Source organism: Chiloscyllium plagiosum, unplaced genomic scaffold (genome assembly GCF_037043375.1).
Source record: "Chiloscyllium plagiosum isolate Xiang-an unplaced genomic scaffold, Cpla_swu_hap1 HiC_scaffold_9, whole genome shotgun sequence".
NCBI lineage: Eukaryota > Metazoa > Chordata > Chondrichthyes > Orectolobiformes > Hemiscylliidae > Chiloscyllium > Chiloscyllium plagiosum.
This window is the reverse complement of record NW_028270147.1, coordinates 14,194,642-14,215,941: the sequence shown is the minus strand read 5'-3', so window position 1 is coordinate 14,215,941 and position 21,300 is coordinate 14,194,642. Positions and strand designations below refer to the sequence as shown.

General features: G+C 42.8%; 1 protein-coding gene across 4 annotated transcripts in view; it reads left to right on the top strand.

Annotated features, from left to right (window-relative positions):
* Positions 1-21,300, top strand: part of st6galnac3 (ST6 (alpha-N-acetyl-neuraminyl-2,3-beta-galactosyl-1,3)-N-acetylgalactosaminide alpha-2,6-sialyltransferase 3) — a 278,305-nt gene that overhangs the window by 49,673 nt on the left and 207,332 nt on the right. The window contains exon 1 of one of the 4 annotated variants that reach the window (XM_087990260.1): positions 19,644-19,859. The exons of the other annotated variants lie outside the window; for them this stretch is intronic. Coding sequence (XP_087846386.1) covers positions 19,848-19,859 — 12 coding nt within the window. The 5' untranslated portion in view covers positions 19,644-19,847. Of the gene's footprint in view, positions 1-19,643; positions 19,860-21,300 lie in introns of those variants that run through there. 4 annotated transcript variants of the gene reach the window in all.

The window sequence follows — 21,300 nt, the reverse complement described above, 5'->3', positions numbered from 1 at the left end:
TGTTTGTTCTAATCTTTGCATTACCGCTTCTGCTATGAGTCCAGAGTTGGGTGAGCCCATGGGTGTGCCGTTGATTTGTTCATATATTTGGTTGTTGAATGTGAAGTGTGTTGTGAGGCACAGGTCCAGTAGTTTGAGGATGCCGTCTTTGTTGATAGGTTCCCCATCTTGTCTGTTCTGTATGTCCAGCAGGTTGGCTATTGTTTCTCTGGCTAGGGTTTTGTCGATAGAGGTGAACAGTGCTGTTACATCGAATTAGACCATAGTTTCTTCCTTGTCTATGTGTATATTTCTGATGATGTCCAAGAATTCCTGTGTTGACTGTATAGAGTGTTTGGATCCGCTGATCAGGTGTTTCAGTTTCTGCTGTAGTTCTTTAGCCAGTTTGTGAGATGGTGTCCCTGGTAGCAATACGATGGTTCTGAGTGGGATGTCTGGTTTGTGCACTTTAGGTAGTCCATAGAATCTGGGGGTGTTGTTGCTTTCAGGTTTCATTCTCTGTCGGTCAAACCTGGTTATCTGTCCGTTTTTTTTTGTAGGTTCCTCAGTGTGTTGTTTATCCTATTGGTGAGCTTTGGGGTGGGGTCAAACTCCCTCTCTTGGTAGGTGTTGGTATCTGCAAGTAATTGTTGCACTTTTTGGATGTACTCTGCTTTGTCCAGGATAACTGTCATTCTGCCTTTGTCTTCTGGTCATATGATTATGTTCTTATCGTTTCTTAGTGCTTGTAGTGCTTCCTTCTCCTTGGTGTTGAGGTTATGTGTTTGTCTTTTCCTTGTTATCAGGGGTACAATACTTTGTCTCACTGTTTGTTGTGTCTCTTCTGTCAGTCCATTGTTCCTAAGTGTGCATTCTAGTGCTGCTAGGAAGTCTGCTGTCTTGGCGTCCCTGTGGTTGTAGTTGAGTCCCTTGGCCAGTATTGTTCTTTCCGTGTCTGTGAGCTGTCTGTGGGAGAGGTTTCTAACCCAGGAGTGTGTTGTGGTGTCCTCTCTGTTGTGTTAGTTTGGCCAACACAGACACGCAAAGACATGCCAGAGAATTCCTAGAGGCCTGGCACTCCAACCACAACGCCATAAACAAACACAGATCTAAATACCATCTATCAACCCCTCAGAAAATGAACAGGAAATGACATCACCACAAACCCCAGGAACCCCATCCAGGACAAACATATAAATAGAAAGCAGGAGACAACAGCTTCGCTTCACTTGGAGGTCGCCACTGATGATGTTACCTAGCCAGGTAATGAAACATCTGGATATCAAACCTACAGCTCAGCGAGCAAACCTACACCCTAAACCTCAACCTGAGCTACAAACCTTCACAAACCTTGCAAAAACAAATAATTTAAATAAAAACATCTGCTTCCTTCATATCCTTTCTGGAAAGGAAATCAGCCTTCCTGACCTGGTCTGGTCTACGTATGGCTCCAGACTGACAGCAATGTGGTTGACTCTTAATTGCACTCTGAAATGGTCTTGCAAACCAATCAGTTCAGTGGGCATTTGGGGATTGCTGATTTCCAAGACACCCACATCCCATGTAATAATTTATAAAGTAATTTGCGGGGCAGGTTCCAAAGTGGCCAGGAAGCAGGTGCTCGGGCTAAGAAGGCTCCTGAGGCCTAATGAAGCTAAGAGCAGTCAAGAGCAGATCATTTGACGCATTTATAAAAGTGAGACTGTGTTTCAGTTGCCATTCAGGTAAATGAAAACAAATAGGTGAAGGCTCCTTTATCTGAACCTGAACCCTGTGATTTAGGAGTTATATCAGTCGTCTTGTGTCTCTATCATAACAATTTAAAGATAACATGTTCAATTAATGATTTTGGATTGATATACAGCTGAGGCCTGATTCTGTAAAATAAACTGACTCAGGTCTGACTGAGACAATTATCAAATATATTGGCAGGTATTAAGCAAGAAAGCTGTGTCTCCAGAAGCTGAGTTATAAAGTCTCTGAGAGGGTCATTATACCCTTTGTACTGGCTCCTGTGCGATAGTAAATACTGGCTTGTTTCTCCCAAGAAAAGGCTCAGCACAAATTGATTATCTGACATGTTTAATATAATGGATGTAAGCCAGTCTCTGCTGATGGGGCCTGAACTTAAATGATACATTCTTGGCCTGTGTACAGATGGATGTGCCTGTCTATTAATGTTCATTGATTGAGCCGAAAATGATGAGCTACTATTCTCCCCTCAACCAAATAGAGCTAGTGAAATATTAATTGCCACCTGTGCATATTAATATTTATAGTCACAGGCAACATTCTCAGACTCGTAACTGAGAGAAATGGTCTATCCTTTTGCATAACCTTGTTGCAGAAAACCGTGATTTTATTTCTAAATAAAGTGTCCCCTGATTGCCAGAAGAAGCAAATTATTTCAACAAAAATCTGAGGTGGTGTTGAACCTGTACAAGAAAGAAAAGCTCGTATTTATGTAACACCCAGTTCAACCTCAGGATATTCCAAAGCACTGAATAGCCAATGAAGTGCTACTGATGTGTGGACACCATTGTAATTTGGAAATAAAGGAACCATTTATGCATAACAAGCTCCAAGATGTAATAAATTATCATTGTCAGTAAAACAACACAAGGTCTCAAGTAAATGTTATTCTCTCTTGGAAGAGAAGTATGCATTCCGCCCAGCTCCTTTCTCCCAACCCATTACAATGATCATCATCACCATTGTTAAGTTCCCATTAATTCTAAGAATTATAAATGAACTGTTGAGCAAGCTAGGTTGTTCTGGAAGAATTTATGAGAGAAATGGGCTTAGACTTTTGGTAGGTCCAGGTCTCAAGGAACTAAATGGAGCTGATGACATGCTGATCCGACATAATCTATTGGTGGAATGGACATGAGGGGGTGAATGGCGTGCCTCTAGGCGGCACAGTGGCTCAGTGGTTAGCACTGCTGCCTCACAGCACCAGGGACCTGGGTTCGATTCCAGCCTCAGACAACTGTCTGTATGGAGTTTGCATGTTCTCCCCGTGTTTGCGTGGGTTTCCTCTGGGTGCTCCGATTTCCTCCCACAATCCAAAAATGTGTAGGTTAGGTGCATTGGCCATGCTAAATTACCCATTGTGTCCAGGGATGTTTAGGTTAGGTGCATTAGTCAGGGGTAAATGTACAGTAGTAGCAGAATGGGTTTGGGTGGGATACTCTTCAGAGGGTTGGTGTGGACTTGCTGGGCTGAACGGCCTGTTTCCACAACGTAGGGATTCTATGATTCTTTCCTATGTTCCATGCAGTTGTGACCAGATTGTTTCAGCCTTGGAATACATATAGGATTTATGTTGGACAGAGGGTCAGTGTTGGTTGTGTGAGTGTGACGCAGCAAATGGAACTATCCCAGTTTGAAGCCAAGTCATCAAAGACAGACCAGCAGCTGGGGCAGCTCAACTCTAACCAGTTAGGATACAGCTGATCTGGCCTCTATAACACTTAACCTGCCATTGTACTGAGACTTGTACCAATTCAACATGCATCTGCTCCAGCATCTTAGCATCTATAAACTTTACAGGGAGAGAATTCAGATTTCAATTTCTGGACTCTTGTGTTTTCATTTTTTAGCAATTGACTCATTCAAAGGCTTAACAATATTGTACCTGACAATGCCATGAAGTGTAGTGAGGTGGAACAATTTTAACCTTTAGTCAGGCATGCAAAGATGACTGCATTGGTTTAATGTGAAGATGTGAGATTACAACTTGCTTGTAACTGCCCAAGTGCAACCGTCTGCATCCGCCCCCAAGCATTGGCCAGTTGCCACTGGCAGTGAAATCAGCATCAGTCCTGGAGGAGGGTGTCTTGTAGCTTATGTCATGTATCGGAATTTTTCTCATTCCGAAATGATTTCCCCAGCATGAGGGAAACCTGTTCCCGTCAACTGATGATGCAAGGGTGAGGAGACATAGATTCAAATTTGTAGATGAGAGATTTGGGAGCGAATAATGTGTTATAAACTGTGTGAATTATATATTTATTAAAATCATATATTGAGTTTAAACTTTGTTACCATTTCAAAAACAAAAGAGTCACAGGTGGATAGGATAGTGAAGAAGGCGTTTGGTATGCTTTCCTTTATTGGCCAGAGTAGTGAGTACAGGAGTTGGGAGGTCATGTTGCAGCTTTACAGGACATTGGTTAGGCCACTGTTGGAATATTGTGTGCAATTCTGGTCTCCTTCTTATTGGAACGATGTTGTGAAATTTGAAGGGGTTCAGAAAAGATTTACAAGAATGTTGCCAGGGTTGGAGGATTTGAACTATCGGGAGAGGTTGAATAGGCTGTTTTCCCTGGAGTGTCGGAGGCTGAGGGGTAACCTTAGAGGCTTATAAAATCATGAGGGTCTTTCCCCTGGGGTGGGGGAAGTCCAGAACTAGAGGGCATAGGTTTCAGGTGAGAGGGGAATGATACTAAAGAAATCTAAGGGGCAACTCTTTCTCGCAGAGGGTTGTACGTGTATGGAATGAACTGCCAGAGGAAGTGGTGCAGGCTAGTACAGTTGCAACATTTAAAAGGCACCTGGATGGGTATATGAATAGGAAGGGTTTGGAGGGATATGGGCCAGGTGCTGGCAGGTGGGACTAGATTGGGTTGGGATATCTGGTGGGCATGGACAAGTTAGGCCAAGGGGTCTGTTTCTATGCTGTACATCTCTATGATTCTGTGAAGTGGGTTTTCTGTGTTTCTGAAGTTAATAAGAACTTGTAATTATTACTGTAGCCATGGTGATTCATTTTAAAACAGTCTTTCATGCCTGGCTTTAGAGTGATTGAGGTTCTGTGCACCACTGAGGGATTTCTGTTTATGATAGATTGTGAGGTGCATCGTCAGTGTGAACCTGAGTAAGACAAAGGCTGAGCGAATGAACTGGAGATTTCATTCAACTGGTATATCTTTTCGAAGTTCAGTTGTAGAGTTAAAGTCACATTCAGACAATAGCCTTTAAGTAAGACTATATAGCCCAATTAAAAGGGCCAGCTGCCTGATAGGGGCAGTTAGCATTCAAGCATCTTTTGTCAAAATGAAGTACTGATTACTGTAGCTAAGAAGTGACACTGAGCAAATTCAGATAAGAAAAGGATTACTTTTTGGCACCCACGGTCAGTATAATAGTGATTTTTCTTTTACAACACCTACAATTGCAGGAAAGTATAAAGAGCAAGGAATCTGGAGTAATTAATTTATAAGTATATAAGTCAGTTTGCTGAGCTTGAAGATTTGATTTCAGATGTTTTATCACCATACGAGTTAATATCATCAGTGAGAGTCTCTGGTGAAGTGCTGGTGGTATGTCCCGCCTCTCCATTTATAGGTCTTGGTTTCTTAAGGTGGGTGATGTCACTTAGAACATAGAAAAACACAGCGCAGTACAGGCCCCTTGGCCCTCGATGTTGCGCCGATCCAAGCCCACCTAACCTACACTAGCCCACTATCCTCCATATGCCTATCCAATGCCCGTTTAAATGCCCATAAAGAGGGAGAGTCCACTACTGCTACTGGCAGGGCATTCCATGAACTCACGACTCACTGAGTAAAGAATCTACCCCTAACATCTGTCCTATACCTACCACCCCTTAACTTAAAGCTATGCCCCCTCGTAATAGCTGACTCCATACGTGGAAAAAGGTTCTCATGGTCAACCCTATCTAAACCCCTAATCATCTTGCTACCGGAAGAAACTTCCAGTTCTTTTTCTCAAGGGAAGGTAGATGGGATCTAAATTGATGTGTTTATTGACGGAATTCTGATTAGAATGCCAAGCCTCTAAGAATTCTCGTGTGTGTCTGTAGAGGTGAGGTCATTGACTGTATTTTAGACTGAGATAGATAGGCTCTTGGTTATCAAGGGTTATAGGGAGAAAGCGGGAGAACGGGCTGAGAAACTTGTCAGCCGTGATTGAATGGCGGAGCAGACTTGATGGGCTGAATGGCCTCATTTCTGTTTCAATGTCTTATGGTCTTCTGGAGCTATGAGCAGACATCCTGAGGGCTGTGCAGCCTGCCAGGGTTAAATACATCTCCTCAGAGCTGAAGAATAACTTGGAGAGAGAGGAGGGACCTTTTTGTCATCTGCCGTGTTCATAACAATAACCTGGATATGACTCAAAAGGAGATCCTGTTGAAAGACATTGAACAGTTAAGAGCTAAGTTGAAAAGTAGAACCTCCAAGGTAATAATTTCTGGGTTCCTACATGAGCTGCGGACAAACTGGCATTGAGTAAATAAAGTCGAGGAATTAAAGGCATGGTTCAAAGATTAGTTTCAGTTCATGGGTCACTCGTACCAGTATAGAGGCTTGGAGGAAGCTATTCTAGTGGGATGGGCTTCACTTGAACTATCCTGGGACCAATGTCCTGGAAAGTTGACTAACTTGGCCTGTAGATAGGGCTTTGAACGAATGAGAGGGGGTGACAGGGTTCAGTAGGGGGTACATTCAGGCATACGGAGCAAAAGGACACACAGCATTACAAGACAGCCTTTTGGGTAATAATCTCCAGAGCGGGACAGAATATATAGAAAAACAGCAATAAATAGGGTCAAACGGTGGAAAAATATGTAAAAGGGCAAAATTAATAGCTGTTTACTCTTAGTATAGCATTTGAAACAAAATAAGTTAATTAGTGGCACATAAAGGGGTTAATGAGCATGATCTCCTCGCCCATTATGGAGCAATGGTTAAAACACGGAGATCTAAATATTCAGGGGTATGTGAATTTACAAAAGGACAGGCAAGAAGGTTCAGATGGTGGGGTTGCTTTCAAGAGTGTGGTGCTGGAAAAGCACAGCAGGTCAGGCAGCATCCGAGGAGCAGGAGAGTTGACATTTCGGGCAAAAGCCCTTCATCATTTTTGCAACTCTCCTACTCCTCGAATGCTGTCAGACCTGCTGTGCTTTTCCAGCACCATACTCTCGACGCTAATCTCCAGCATCTGCAGTCCTCACTTTCACCGGGTGGAGTAGCTTTGTTAGTATGGGATGGAGTAAGTGTGAGAGAATGATCAGAAGATGCAGAATCCTTTAGGGTGGAGATTAATAAAAAACAATCGGGTACTCTATAGAATTCCTAATAGTGGCTACATGGATGGACAAATGATAATTCAGGAGACGGTGAAGGCATGTAAAAAAAACGCAGTGCATTGATTATGGGTGAATCTAACTTTCATGCCAATTGAGAAATTTGGCAGAGGTAACCATAAGGAGGAATTAATAGTGTTACTCAGGGCAGTCTCCTAGAATAATGTGCTGCAGAACTCAACAAGGGTCAGGACACTTTCGGTTGGTAATGTGTAATGAGGCAGCTTTAATAAATGATCTGGCAAACAGTGACCAAACTTGCTAGAATGTAGTATTCAGTTTGAGAGTGAGAAGCTTGGGTCAGAAATAAAACCAAACATGGGTAATTAGAAAGGAAAAACAGTGCCACCTGGAGTGTAATGGAAACACCATACCCTGCAAGTTCCCCTCCAAGCCACTCATCATCCTGACCTAGAAATGTGTTACCATACCTTCACTGTCACTGGGTCAAAATCCTAGAACTCCCTCCCTAATGACATTGTGGGTCTATCTACAGTACATGGATGGCAATGGTTCAAGAAGGCAGCTGACCACCACTTACTCAAGGTCAACTACAGATGGGCAAAAAACACTGGCTCATCCAGTAATGCCCTCATCCCTCAACTCTATCAGAGTAACTAGTCAGAAGTCACACAACATCGGGTTATAGTCCAACAAGTTTATTTAAAATCACAAGCTTTTGGAATGCCGCTCCTTCATCGGTTGAAGTCTTCAGCTTCACCTGATGGAGAAGCAGCACTCCAAAAGCATGTAATTTTAAATAAAGCTGTTGGAATATAACCTGGTGTCATGTGACTTCCGACTTTGTCACCCCAGTCCATCACATCATGACTAGTAACCAGTGGCAGAGATATTGTAAAGAATCCTTAAATTCTGCAAAAGTGCCAGAGGACTGGAAAACTGCCAATATCACCTTTAATCAAAAGAGAAGGAGACAAAAATAATTCTAGGCCATTATCTTAACATCTGTTATTGGGAAAATGTTCAAGTCTATTATAAAATATGTAATAGCAGAGCATTTAGAAACACATAATATAACCAAGCAGGATCAACATGGCTTCATGAAATGGAAATCATGCTTGATGACTTTATTGGAATTCTTTGAGGTTGTAGCAAGGAGTGAAAATAAAAGGGAACCAGTGAAATTTAAATTTGAAAAAGGTACCTTATACAAGGCTACTTAATAAAATAAGATGGTGTTAGGGATAGTACATTAACATGGATAGAAGATTGGGTTCCAGGATACAGAAGGTTGGGGCATTTTCTAGATGGCAACCTATAATAAGTTGAGTACCACAGGGATCAGTGCTGCTCCCCAGTTATTTACAATATATATATTAATGACTTGGACCCTGAATGTACAAGAGCCAAAGTTGCTGATGTCAGAAGAAATTGGTGGGAAGATAAGTGGTAAGAACAAGTTTACAGAGTGACACAGGCAGGTTAAGTGAGTAGGCAAAATCTTGGCAGATAGAACAAATCATAGCAAAATGTGAGGTTATGCACTTTGGCAAGAAGATTGGAGGAACTGGATGTCATTTAGATTAAAAAATACTTCAGAAAGTTCAGGGATTTGGGAGTCCATGTGCATAAATCACAAAAAGATAGCATGCAAATTCGGCACATACTAGACAAACAGAATGATGGCCTTTACTTCAAAGGGAGTGGAGTGTAAAAGTAGAGAAGTCTTGCTAAAACTCTACAAGGCACTAGTCAGACCAAAGCTGGAAGACTATGAACAGTTTTGGGCCCTTAATTTAAGGAAAGACATATTGGCATTGAAGGCAGTCCAGAGAAGATTCATGAAGCTGATCTTGGGCATGGATAGACTGCATCATGAGGAAAGGTTGAATAGGTTTATCCTGTTCTTATTGGAATCACAAAAAATGAGGGGGCAACCTTACTGAAACCTACAAGATTCTTAGATGACTTAACAGGGTAGGTGCAGAAAGGTTGTTTCCCTTTGTGACTGAGCCTAGTCATCCTAGAGCATCATCCCAAGTAGAAGGGGTTGTTCATTCATGGTAGAAATGAGGAGGAATTTCTTCTCTCAGAGGATTGTGAATCTGTGGAATTCTTTACCACAAAGGCATACAGGCAACATGGGTAGCTCAGTGGTAAGCACTGCTGCCTGCCTCACAACGCCAGTGGCCGAGGTTCGATTCCAGCATTGGGCAACTGACTGTGTGGAGTTTACACACTCTCCCTGTGTCTGCGTGCATTTCCTCCGAGTGCTCCGGTTTCCTCCCACAGTCCAAAGATGTGCAGGTTAGGTGAATTGGCCATGCTAAAATTGTCTATAGTGCTCAGGGATGTGTCGGTTAGTTGCATTAGTCAGGGGTATACGCGTAGAATAATAAGCGAGGGAAATGCATCTGGGTGGACTTGTTGGGCCGAATGGCCTGTTTCTGTACTCTAGGGGTTGTATGATTCACGTACAGGCTGGATCATTAAGTATATTCAAGGCTGCGATAGTCAGATTTTCAGTCAGTAAAGGAATAAAGAGTTTCAGGGAAGGCATGAAAGTGGGCTTGAGTATTATCAGATCAGCAATGACCTCATTGAATGGCAGTGTAGACTCAATGGGTTGAATGGTCTATTTCTGTTTCTACATCTTATGGTCTCACGGTTTTACCATCCAGCAAAGGGAAATAATGAGGTGGCAAGGCCTGTTTGTGACCTCAGGGACTTGTGCTCTTTCAGTCTTGAAGGAAACACTCCTATCTTAGAGAGAAAGAGAGAGACTTTTGGTTTGACTTTTACTTTGAGTGGGGCGGTCTTGTAAAGTCCTTGGATGGGGATGGCTGTGTAGATTGTGCTCCTAAGAATGGAAGCATATAATGAACTGTGTTACTTTAAAGTGAAGAGTTAGTATTAGTCCCAGACCAGAAGTGTTTGGTTAAAACCTTGCAAAGGTTACTTAAAGCTGAGTACACTTAAGCTCAAGTGTATAATTGTACCAGAAAGAAGCTATCTGCAATTCAAGTCTATAAATTCAAGTCACAAGTGATTTAATCCTACTGAAATGTTCAATGCAGCAACTCTGGTGGAGTACTGTATAAGTGGTATTTTGAGTACTATCCAAAAGCTGTTGTTTTTCCTTTAATTTATAAAGCATTTTGCCATTAATTTGTTTATACGTTTACCGTGAGTTTAACAATCTTTGAAATTGTGTTCTAAGTAGATGGTTTGGTTTATTTTCTTTATCTGCTAATAAACTTGATGTTTGCAGACTTTGTTTCAATGGTAAAACCTGTGTGCTTATGTTTCGTCAAGAGACCATTTAGAAAAACTGAAACAAATCAAAATATGATCTATCACACCACATTTCAATCTGGGATCTGACTTGTCAAGTGGGATTATTTCAATATGGAAAAGAACTTTATTACACAGAAAGCGGTAAAGCGATAAACATACTGCCTATGAGAGTGTGGAAGCCAAAATGATCACTGATCAGAAAAGGAGGTTTGTTAAAGAGTTTGAGAACTCACTGAGCTATGATGATAAAGCAGGCAAATGAGACTAATTAGTTTGCTCTGCAGAGAGCTAGAATAGACTCGATGGGGTGAGTGGACTCCTTTTGCATCGCAATAACGCTGACTAGGAAGAAACCAAAAGAACTATGGAAGCTGGAAATCAGAAACAAAACAGAGATTGCTGGAAAAGCTCAGCAGGTCTGGCAGCATCTGTGCAGAGAAATTGGAGTTAATGTTTGGGGTCCAGTGAACTGGAGGTGGGATGGGCATTTTGGACCTTGTTGGGAAACCTACAGCATATTTCTCCTTAATTACTCAGATGTAAGGATTGACAACCACACAGAGCAATAACTGAGAACAATAATTAATTGTGAACAGAAAGAGAATTGAAGGGGTAAAAAAGTTTGGACTATGAGAGACAGAATATAAAGTTAGGAAGGTAAAGCCAGCAGGGTTTCCGATTGAGGTAAGTATTTTTATTTTCCTTCAGTTGACCCGAATTTATCAGGCCACTTGTTTGGATTATCCAGTTATAAAGGGTTAAGATTTACAACTGCAATCTATTCCAGCCAATACAATGGGGGAGGGTGTGTGTAACTCTGTTAAGCTGCACCAAAAGAGCTATTCATTCTGTACTGGACTGAAGCCAACAATTCCTTCTAGTTTCAGCTTTCTATGAAACAATTATCTTTTTTTTTGTGAAAGCCATGTCTACTACAGCTTAAGGACCCAGTTCGTTGAATGCAATTTCTGTAATACAAGCTGTATTGACTATTCATTTAGGACCAAACTTGGGCTTCAGCAAGCAGGTGAACTATTTTTCAAGTATTACACTTCTTGTCTTTATTTTTTTGTTTCCTTCATATTAAACCATTAATTTGTCCAGCGGAGATTCACACGGATGATCCCTGGAATGGTAGGTCTAACATATTAAGAACGGCTGAGGATCCTGGGATTGTATTCATTGGAGTTTAGAAGATTAAGGGGAGATCTAATAGAAACTTACAAGATAATACATGGCTTGGAGAGGGTGGACGCTAGGAAATTGTTTCCATTAGGCGAGGAGACTAGGACCCGTGGACACAGCCTTAGAATTAGAGGGAGTCAATTCAGAACAGAAATGCGGAGACATTTCTTCAGCCAGAGAGTGGTGGGCCTGTGGAATTCATTGCCACAGAGTGCAGTGGAGGCTGGGACGCTAAATGTCTTCAAGGCAGAGATTGATAAATTCTTGATGTCACAAAGAATTAAGGGCTACAGGGAGAATGCGGGTAAGTGGAGTTGAAATGCTCATCAGCCATGATTGAATGGCGGAGTGGACCCGATGGGCCAAATGGCCTTACTTCCACTCCTATGTCTTATGGTCTTAATTCTTTGTATCTGCAAAAACTAGCCCAAAAGACTTTGTATTTAGATATCATCTGTTGGCCAGCTGGATCTAATTGAGTATGAGTTCCCCAATTGGGGTTGTTAACCTGGGCCAATCAGGGATTCCTGGATGACAGACGTAAATAAGAATTGGCGACCCTGTTATGGTGCAGTGGTAATGTCCCTACCCCTGGACCAAGAGACCTGGGTTCAAGTCCCACCTATTCCAGAGGTGTGTAACGATATCTCTGAACAGGTCGATTTAATTAAAAAAAAGAGAAAATTCTTAAAATGAAAAGAAAAATTATATAAAATGGAGTCTCAAGGATTCTTCTAACTCTGGGACTGGCTCTGAACTGACTGGTCAGAGTCCATGTACTGTGCACGTTTAAATAAAGGGTGATTTGGTAATGGGATACTGGCCTCTGTAGAGTTATTTCATCAACATGCCACCTGCAATCTCTTACAATAGAAGGATTCACATTGGACTCTAAGAGGCACAGACTCTCGGCCAACAGTCCAGTACCATAGCAAGACAGTGCTATATTTTCGTAGGAGTATGTTCCAATTTTACAGATCTTACAGCACTGTTGTAAGTTCTGGGAGTTTAACTTCGTTCTGGCTTTCTCCCTCAAGCAGAACCACTACCAATTGGCTTTGTGTAGGATTGTTTTAACTCACACAATTATCTGTGTACACATTGCAAAGGATTTCACCATATGTGAACCACTTTGAACCATTCCATTTGAAATTTTGCTTTCTTTTGACTTAGAATGTGGGATTTTTCTTTTCTCACGGCATTGTAGGTTAAGCAGAGATTTACTAGAAGTGCTCACAGTTTCCACAGAGTTTGATTTGGTAGTCAGGGATAAATGTTTTGCACTGGCAATAGGATTGGCAAGTAGAATAAACATATCAAAGGTGTTGCAAATTGCAATATGTAAGCCAAATTATCCAATTTTTTTCACCCCAGAAGTCACAGGTTTTCACATGCTTAATGTATAATTTGACTTATTATTAAGCTGGAGCGGGCTCAGAAGGGATTTACCAAGATTTTGGCAGGAATGGAAGGTTTGAATTATAGGGAGAGGCTGGATAGCCTGGGAGTTTTTTCATTTGGAGATTAGGAGGTTGTGAGGTAACCTTGTAGAGGTTTATAAATTTGTGAGGGATGTAGGCAAGGTGAATGGCAGGTGTCTTTTCCCTCGGGTGGAGGATTTCAAGACTAAGGGGCATATTTTTAAGGTGAGAGGAGAAAGATTTTAAGAAGACATGCGAGGCAACTTGTTGTAGACAGAGAGTGACTAGTGTGTGGAATGAACTTGTCGCACAGTTACAATATTTAAAAGACCTTTAGATGAGTACATGAATAAGAAATGTTTGGAGGGATATGGGCCAAGCTCAGGCAGGTGGGGCTGCTTTAGTTTGAGATTATAGTCAGCATAGGCTGGTTGGACCAAAGGACCTGTTTCTGTGCTGTATGGCTCTCCTTTACAGCCAGGAAATGCCATATACATATTGGTGTTCAGTCTCAATTTTTTACTCTGCAAATAGATGTTTCACTTGTCAATGCTTTATAACTGGGTTATGACAGAGCACATAGTTAATACTGTGGAAGTTTCAGACATGTTCACTCCTTGCATTGGATGTCAATGACATTTGAAATGGTAACCACCTATATCCAAGCGGCATACAAGTCACCCATTGTTTTTCATAGAATCCACAGAATCGCTACAGTGTGGAAACAGGCCCTTCGGCCCAACAAGTCTACACCGGCCCTCCGAAGAGCAACCCACCCAATCCCATCCCCCTACCATATTATCCTATATTTACCCCTGACTAATGCACCTAACCTACACATCCCTGAAGACTATGGGCAATTTTGCATCGCCAATTCACCTAACCTGCACATCTTTGGACTGTGGGATGTAACTGGAGCAGCCAGAGGAAACCCACGCAGACACGGGGAGAATGTGCAAACTCCACACAGACAGTCGCCCGAGGCTGGAGTCAAACCTGGGTCCCTGGCGCTGAGAGGCAGCAGTGCCAACCACTGAGCTACTGTGCCACCCCTATGCCATCTTTTTGGAAGGATGCTTCAAGGATAGTTGCTGAACGGACCAGAGGAAGATGAGAACAATTTTTTTAATGCGCCAAGTGTTGATCTGAATGGCATTGTTTGAAAGGACAATGAAAGCAAATTCAGTAGTAACTTACAAAAGGAAGTTGAATAAAGTTTTGTAAAGGAAAATTTCCTAAGGATCCGGGGAAAGGATAATGGAGGAGTCAGACTAATTCCAAAGAGTTGGCACAGTCATGATGTGACAAATGGCCTCCATTTTCTGTTGATGTGATTTAATAACAATTGTTGATGAGGGAGTTGGAGATAAGGAACACTTATACAAGGCTTACACTTTGCTCATTTTCATTGCTGGCAAAAGAAGAGAGATTGGATCAGTTCGAACTATATTCACTGGAGTTTAAAAGAATGATAGATATCCCATAGACACCTGTAAAAGTCTAACAGGGCTGTACAGGGTAAATGTAGGAAGGATGTTATCATTGACCATAGAGTCCAGAGTTAGGGGCAACAGTCTAAGGATATGGGGTAGGCTATTTATAACTGAAGTGAGGAGAAATTTCTTCACTCAGAGTGCGGTGAGCCTGAGGATCTCTCTGCCACAGAAAGTAGTTGAGTCCAAAATATTGAAACTTTTGAAGAAGAAGTTAGATATAGTTCTTAGGGCTGAAGGGATGAAAGGGTATGGGGAGAAAGCAGAAAGAGGGTACTGTGTTGGCCGGTCAGCCATGATCATGTTGAATGACAAAGCAGGCTCCATAAGACATAGGAGCGGAAGTAGGGCCATTTAGCCCATCCCGTCCACTCCACCATTCAACCATGGCTGATCAGCATTTCAACGTCATTTACCTGCACTCTCCCCGTTGCCCTTAATTCCTTGCAAGATTAAGAATTTATCAATCTCTGCCTTGAAGACATTCAACATCCTGCCCTCCACTGCGCTCCGTGGCAATGAATTCCACAGGCCCTCCACTCTCTGGCTGAAGAAATGTCTTCTCATTTCCATTTTAAATTGACCACCTCTAATTCTAAGGTTGTGTCCACGGGTCCTAGGCTCCCCGTCTGACGGAAACAAATTCCAGCGTCCACCCTTCCTAAGCCATGCATTATCTTGTAAGTTTCTCTTAGATCTCCCCTCAAACTTCTAAATACAATCCCAGGATCCTCAGCAGCTCAAAGGGGCGAATAGCCCAGTCCTATTTTCACCATTAGCATCAAGTGGTTCCCCAATTAGGTGGTTCATGCAACTGTCGAAAGATGCACTAACCTCAGCAGAGCAGCAACTGTGTTGATCTGACTCCCGACACCTCCCTTGTCCTGATGAGCTCGCTCTGGGAAATTGACCAATTAGCTTTAATTGACGCTGGACCACTGATCCAGAAGCTGGATTGTCAGAGCCTTCCTTGGGCAGGCTGACATCCGTTAAGATCTGTCTGAACTCATTCCACCTGGGACACCCACTAGCTGTCAGGAAAATGACAGAACTGGCCCATTAGCCAAGCAAGGTACAGGCAACACACTGACTTACCTCTTGTTCTGTCTCCCTGCCCAAAACGTTGGGAAATCAGCTGCCAAATAACATAGGAGGGGGGGTGATGGTGGTGCAATTGAAAATGAGTTTGAAATCAATGAAATTCAAATCTCAAGAGCAAGGGAAGCATTTTTCCAGAAAAGATGATCCTGTGCACTGAGTATTATTGGGAAGAATGACAAGCAATTTACTTTTTGTACAGTGCGATCATCGTGCTGAACAGGAAATGGTTTAACAGATCTAGCAACTCAAAAGCAGGCATTTGTTTAACACTGTGGGCTATCGGCACCAGCAGAATTGTATTTAATCACAATCTATAAGCTCATGGCCCAGTACATTCCCCCCCTCCCTGACCACCATTTTTCCTTTGCCATCAAGCAGAGGAATCAACCCTGATTTGAATAAGAGTGCAGGAGAGCAAGCCAGGAGCAACGGCTGACATCCTTAAAAATCAAACATCAACCAGGATACTACAATGGGGCCTGACAATACTCCAGCAATAGTATTGAAGGCTTGTGCTCCAGAACTCGCCCGCACAGCTACAATACCAGCAGAAAAACAAGGCAAATCCAACCTCGCCAATTACAGCCCTCACAGTCTATTCTTCATCATGGGCAAACTGATGAAAAAGAGTCATTGACAATACTGCCAAGCAGCACTTGCAAAGGAATAACTTACTCACTAGTTCTCAGTTTGCCTTCCTCTCAAAATAAAGAACAGTATTGCATTAACCTTCTTAATTACTTGCTGTACCTACGTGCTAACTTTTTTGTGACAAAATGCCCTCGAGCACCTTGATTGTGCTGCTCCTCGGGATTCTGCAGTTCTTATTCATTTAGATAGTACTTCTTAAAAAATTTCTTCCTGCCAAAGCAAACCATGTTATATTTTTCCCATATTATACTTCATCTGCCATGTTATTTTACCCACTCACTTATCTTCTCTATGTCAATCTGCAACCTGTTCACCACGTACTCTCCTACCTAGCTTTATGTAATCATAAATCTAATTACCATACCTTCACTCCCCTCATCTAAGTTACTGACATAAATTGTAAGATTCTGGTGCCCAAGCACAGACCGGTGTAGGACTCCGCGCATCCCATCCTGCTAAACAGAAAAAGACTTATTTATGTATGCTCTCTGTTCTCTAGCAGCCAGCCAGCCAGTCTTCATCCAGTATATCTTATGTTACGCCCTACACCATTTGCACAATACCTTAGGAAGGGTACCTTAGGAAATACCAAATTGAAGTACTGATAGGCTATGGATAAAGGGATTTCATTGACAATGTTACTCCTTCAAAGAATTGATTTGATTTGATTCGATATTGTCACATTCCTAGGTACAGTGAAAAGTGTTGTGTGCAGTACAGGCAGATCATAACATACAACCATCACAGGGCGATTGAACAGAATGAGCAAAACAAGTTCTGGCTGCAAAGAAGGTGCACAAAAAGAAAGAAAAACATTAGATTTGAAATTTGAGAGGTCCGTTCAGCCTGAAGAAAGGCTTATGCCCAAAACGTCGATTCTCCTGCTCCTCGGATGCTGCCTGGCCTGCTGTGTTTTTCCAGCACCACATTTTTCAACTCTGGTACTCCAGCACCTGCAGTCCTCACTTTCTCCTAGGTCCATTCAGCAGGCTAATAACAGCTGGGAAGAAGCTGTTCTCGAACCTGTCGCTACATCTGTTTAAGCTTTTATATCTTCTGCCTGACAGAAGGGATTATAACTGGGGTGGAAGGCGTCTTTGATGATGGCTTCCTTTCTGAGGCAGCATGAAGTGTAGATGGAGTCAGTGGTTGGGAGGTTGGCTTGCGTGATGGACTGGGCTATGTCCATAATTCTCTGTTGTTTCTTATGGTCCTGGGCAGAGTAGTTGCCATACCATGCCCTGGAGCACCCAGATAGAATGCTTTCTATGATGTATTTATAAACGTTGGGGAGGGTCCTTATGGACATACTGAATTTTTTTATATATAGGATCCTTACAGTGTGGAAACAGGCCCTTCGGCCCAACAAGTCCACTCAGACTCTCTGAAAAGCAACTGAACCAGACCCATTCCCCTATACAGGGGAACCTCGATTATCCGAACAAGATGGGCGGGCACTATTTTGTTCGGATAATCGATTATTTGGTTAATCGATTAAATGCCTTTTCCTCTGAGGCTCGGAGTTTTTAAAATCTGCTCCCCGTTCAGGAGATCGTGGCCGAGGCCCCGCGCTCCCCCCACTGTCTAACATCCCCCCGCCCCCAATCTCTGCAGTACTTGCCCCCCCGCCCCCAACACCTCCCGGCGCCCCAACACCATCAGTCCCACCCCCAATCCCGTACAACACAGTCCCCCGCCCCAACATTGTCTGACACCTCCCCCGCACCCCAACACCACTTCCCCCTGCCCCCAAACACCGCCCTCCCCGCTCCCAACCATTGCCTCCCCCAACCCGGTGCAACACATGCCCCCGCCCCCAACCAAGTACACACCCACCCCCTCTCCGGTGAAGCTGGACTGGATATCCAACAACAAGACTGCTGCTGCAGTTGCCTTTGTGGGGAAAGTCTCCAAATAGCGCACACACAGACGCAGCTGCAGCCACAGCCACACACACAACTTTTTACTGCAACGTTTTGACAAGTTCCACCTTTGCTCTGTACAGGACAATGTTGGAGCGATTATGTGGGGAAGGGGAGTTTAGGATACACCCCTGTGTAGAACTCCAGGGAAAGTGTGGGGACAGAGAGAGGATGGGCAGTCAGTCATTTGGAGACGGTGTCTGTTTAATCACTGTACACAAAAGACGCGATCACTGTTGGAAACATGTCTTTGATGTAATGTTTCCATCGGGACCTCGAGATCTCCTTCGGATAACCCAATAATTGGTATTCGGATAATCGAGGTTCCTCTGTATTTACCCCTGACTAAATCACCTAACCTAGGCATCCCCAGACACTATGGGCAATTTTGCATGGCCAATTCACCTAATCTGCACATCTATTGGATTGTGGGAGCAGACACAGGGAGAATGTGCAAACTCCGCACAGACAGGTGCCCGAGGTGGGAATCAAACTGGTGTCCCTTGCTCCTTGAGGCAGCAGTGCTAACCACTGAGCCACCATGTCGCCATTGCCTTAGCCACCTGAGGAAGAAGAATAGTTGTTGTGCCTTCTTGACCGTCACATCAATGTGAATGGTCCAGTATGGGTTGTTGACGATCATCACTCCTAGGAACTTGATGCTTTGACCCTCTCCATCTCAGCTGCATTGATGTAGATCCAATAAATTGGTGAAATATTGTTTCTGCTTTACAGAACCATGCTCACTGTTCTTGATGACCTTGAAGTTTTCTATAGCACAGCTATGCCCTCCTTAATATTCGATCTTAACACTTTCTCCATGCAAGAGGTCAAGCTGATCAGACATGGTTTTTTGAATCCTGTCTCCCTGCCCTCTTGAGTCAATTGATTACGTTTGCTCCTCGCCAGTCCAATGGAACTTTCCATAATCGAGCAAATTTGGGAAAACAAAATCCCCACAAAATCGCAGGTTATCCTGACTGAGAAATAAATCACCATTCATTCGCTGTTGCCAGGTTGAAATCCTGGAACTCCCTCGCTAACAGCACTGTGAGTGTGCTTACACCTCACAGACTGCAGAACAGGTCAAGAAAGGCAGCCCATCCCCAACTTCTCCAGAGCAGCCTGGGATGGGCAATCAATACTGGCCTCGCCGGCAACAACCACAAACTATGAACAACATTTTAAACATAAAATCTGACCAGTCTTTTTTCTGACTTATTCAGCAATAAATCAAAGATCCTGCAAATTTCATTAAAGTTACACATCAGTGCAATTATCATTCTATTTAAACTTCAGTCGTCCAGCAATTGCTGTGTTCAGATTTCACTTCTACTTGTAGTTTAATATAATGCAGCACGTTTAATTCATCATCTCAGTTGGCTTCATTGTCAGTTATCCATTAATTTTTATTCAGTCAGGAGATGTGGGCCAACATTTATTGCCTGTCCCTAGTTGCTTTTGAGAAGCTGGTGGTGAGCTGCCTTCTCGAACCCCTACAGTCCACGTGCTGTGGGTTGGCCCTCTTTGCTCTTAAGGAGGGAATTCTGGGATTTTGACCCAGCAACACTGAAGGAACAGTGATATCTATCCATGTCAGGATGGTGAGTGGCTTGGAGGGGAGCTTGCATGTATCTGCTGCCCTTATTCTTCAGATGGAAGTGGATGTGGGTTTGGAAGGTGCTGCCTAAGGAGCCTTGGTAAATTTCTGTGATACATCTCGTGGATGGTGCATGGGGTGAGTTACTCACTACAGGATTCCTAGCCTCTGACTTGGTCTTGTAGCCATAGGATTCAGATGGCTAGTCCAGGTCAGTTTCTGGTCTGGTTTAATAACTTTTGAACCATCAGAGTGCTAATTAATGATTAACATATTACCCCTTCAGTACTCAATACCAAACAGACCTGTAAACAGCTCAGCAGAACTATAATTATCTATTTTTCACACAACAATAGGCCTGCAATCAACCTCTCTCATATGTTAGACACATCATACTGTGAAACTGAAGCTTATACAAAAGCAAATCAGCTCAGTGTTTTATAGAAAAACAGAGTTGTTCACTTGTATCAGAGTTGTACTATTTGAGGTGTTGTATTTCAAATTAAACATTAAAGTCAGAGTGTCAGCCTGCTGTAATGGGCATGAAAGATCCTGTGGTATTGTTTGATAAAGTGCTCCATCTCCTAGCTGATATCACTTACGTAAAATAATTCAATTCGTCGTGAATCACATTGATAATCATGGGACCTTATAGCACACAAATTGGATACCATGTTTCCTATATTACAACAATGACTGCATTTCAGCCGCATTTTGCATTTAGATTGCATTATAAGGTCATAAAATATCGCATGATGCTTCATAGGAGCTTAATCAGGCAAATTTAAATTGCAGTGTGTCAAAGGATGAGACATCAGGACATGTGACCAAAGAGTAGATTTACAGGATTATGTTAAGGGAAGGGAGAGATTGATAAAACAATGACTCAGAAGGTTAGGAATTGGATAGCAAAAGAGAGGGTCACCAATGCTTTGGATAAGGGAAGTGACGGGTGTGCAAAAGGTAGATCGGAGGAAAAGACAGTTCCAAGGTGGTTGTTATGCTCACTTCACTGGCTGTGAAGCCCTACTGAGGAAGTGGCTATACAAATACACAATCTTTCATAACTGCACCACAACCAAATGAGACCGGTGTGTACAGCTATGGCAGTATAAGTGCGTGGAAAGTCCGAGCTCAGATCTCAATGTCAACGCTGTCCCATTGTGTGACAAAGGCACGTGTCAGAAAGCATCACTACATCAGGCAGCAAATGAAATTCTGCTGTCAACCAATGGCAGAAGCCACTATTTATGCCACTACAATCAGCAACACAGCAGAGAAGTATTCTCTCCCTGGATTGATATGAGCAGCAGTCGCCAGGGTCAGCCTAATACACTGAGGCAAATTTTATCACCATATTGAGCACAATTGAAATGGTCAGGTAAAACATGACCTTGACTCATCCTGGAGAGGTGCATTTTCTATGCTCAGTGCAGTGGGCATTTTATTCCAGGTATTTACTTAAGAATGCTTTGATTTCGAGAATTTTAAATGAAAGATGAGATAACACTAGACAAGGACACTCTTTCCTTTTTAATTCAAATCTGTTTCCCAAGACATTCTGATAGGTCCGTGTTGG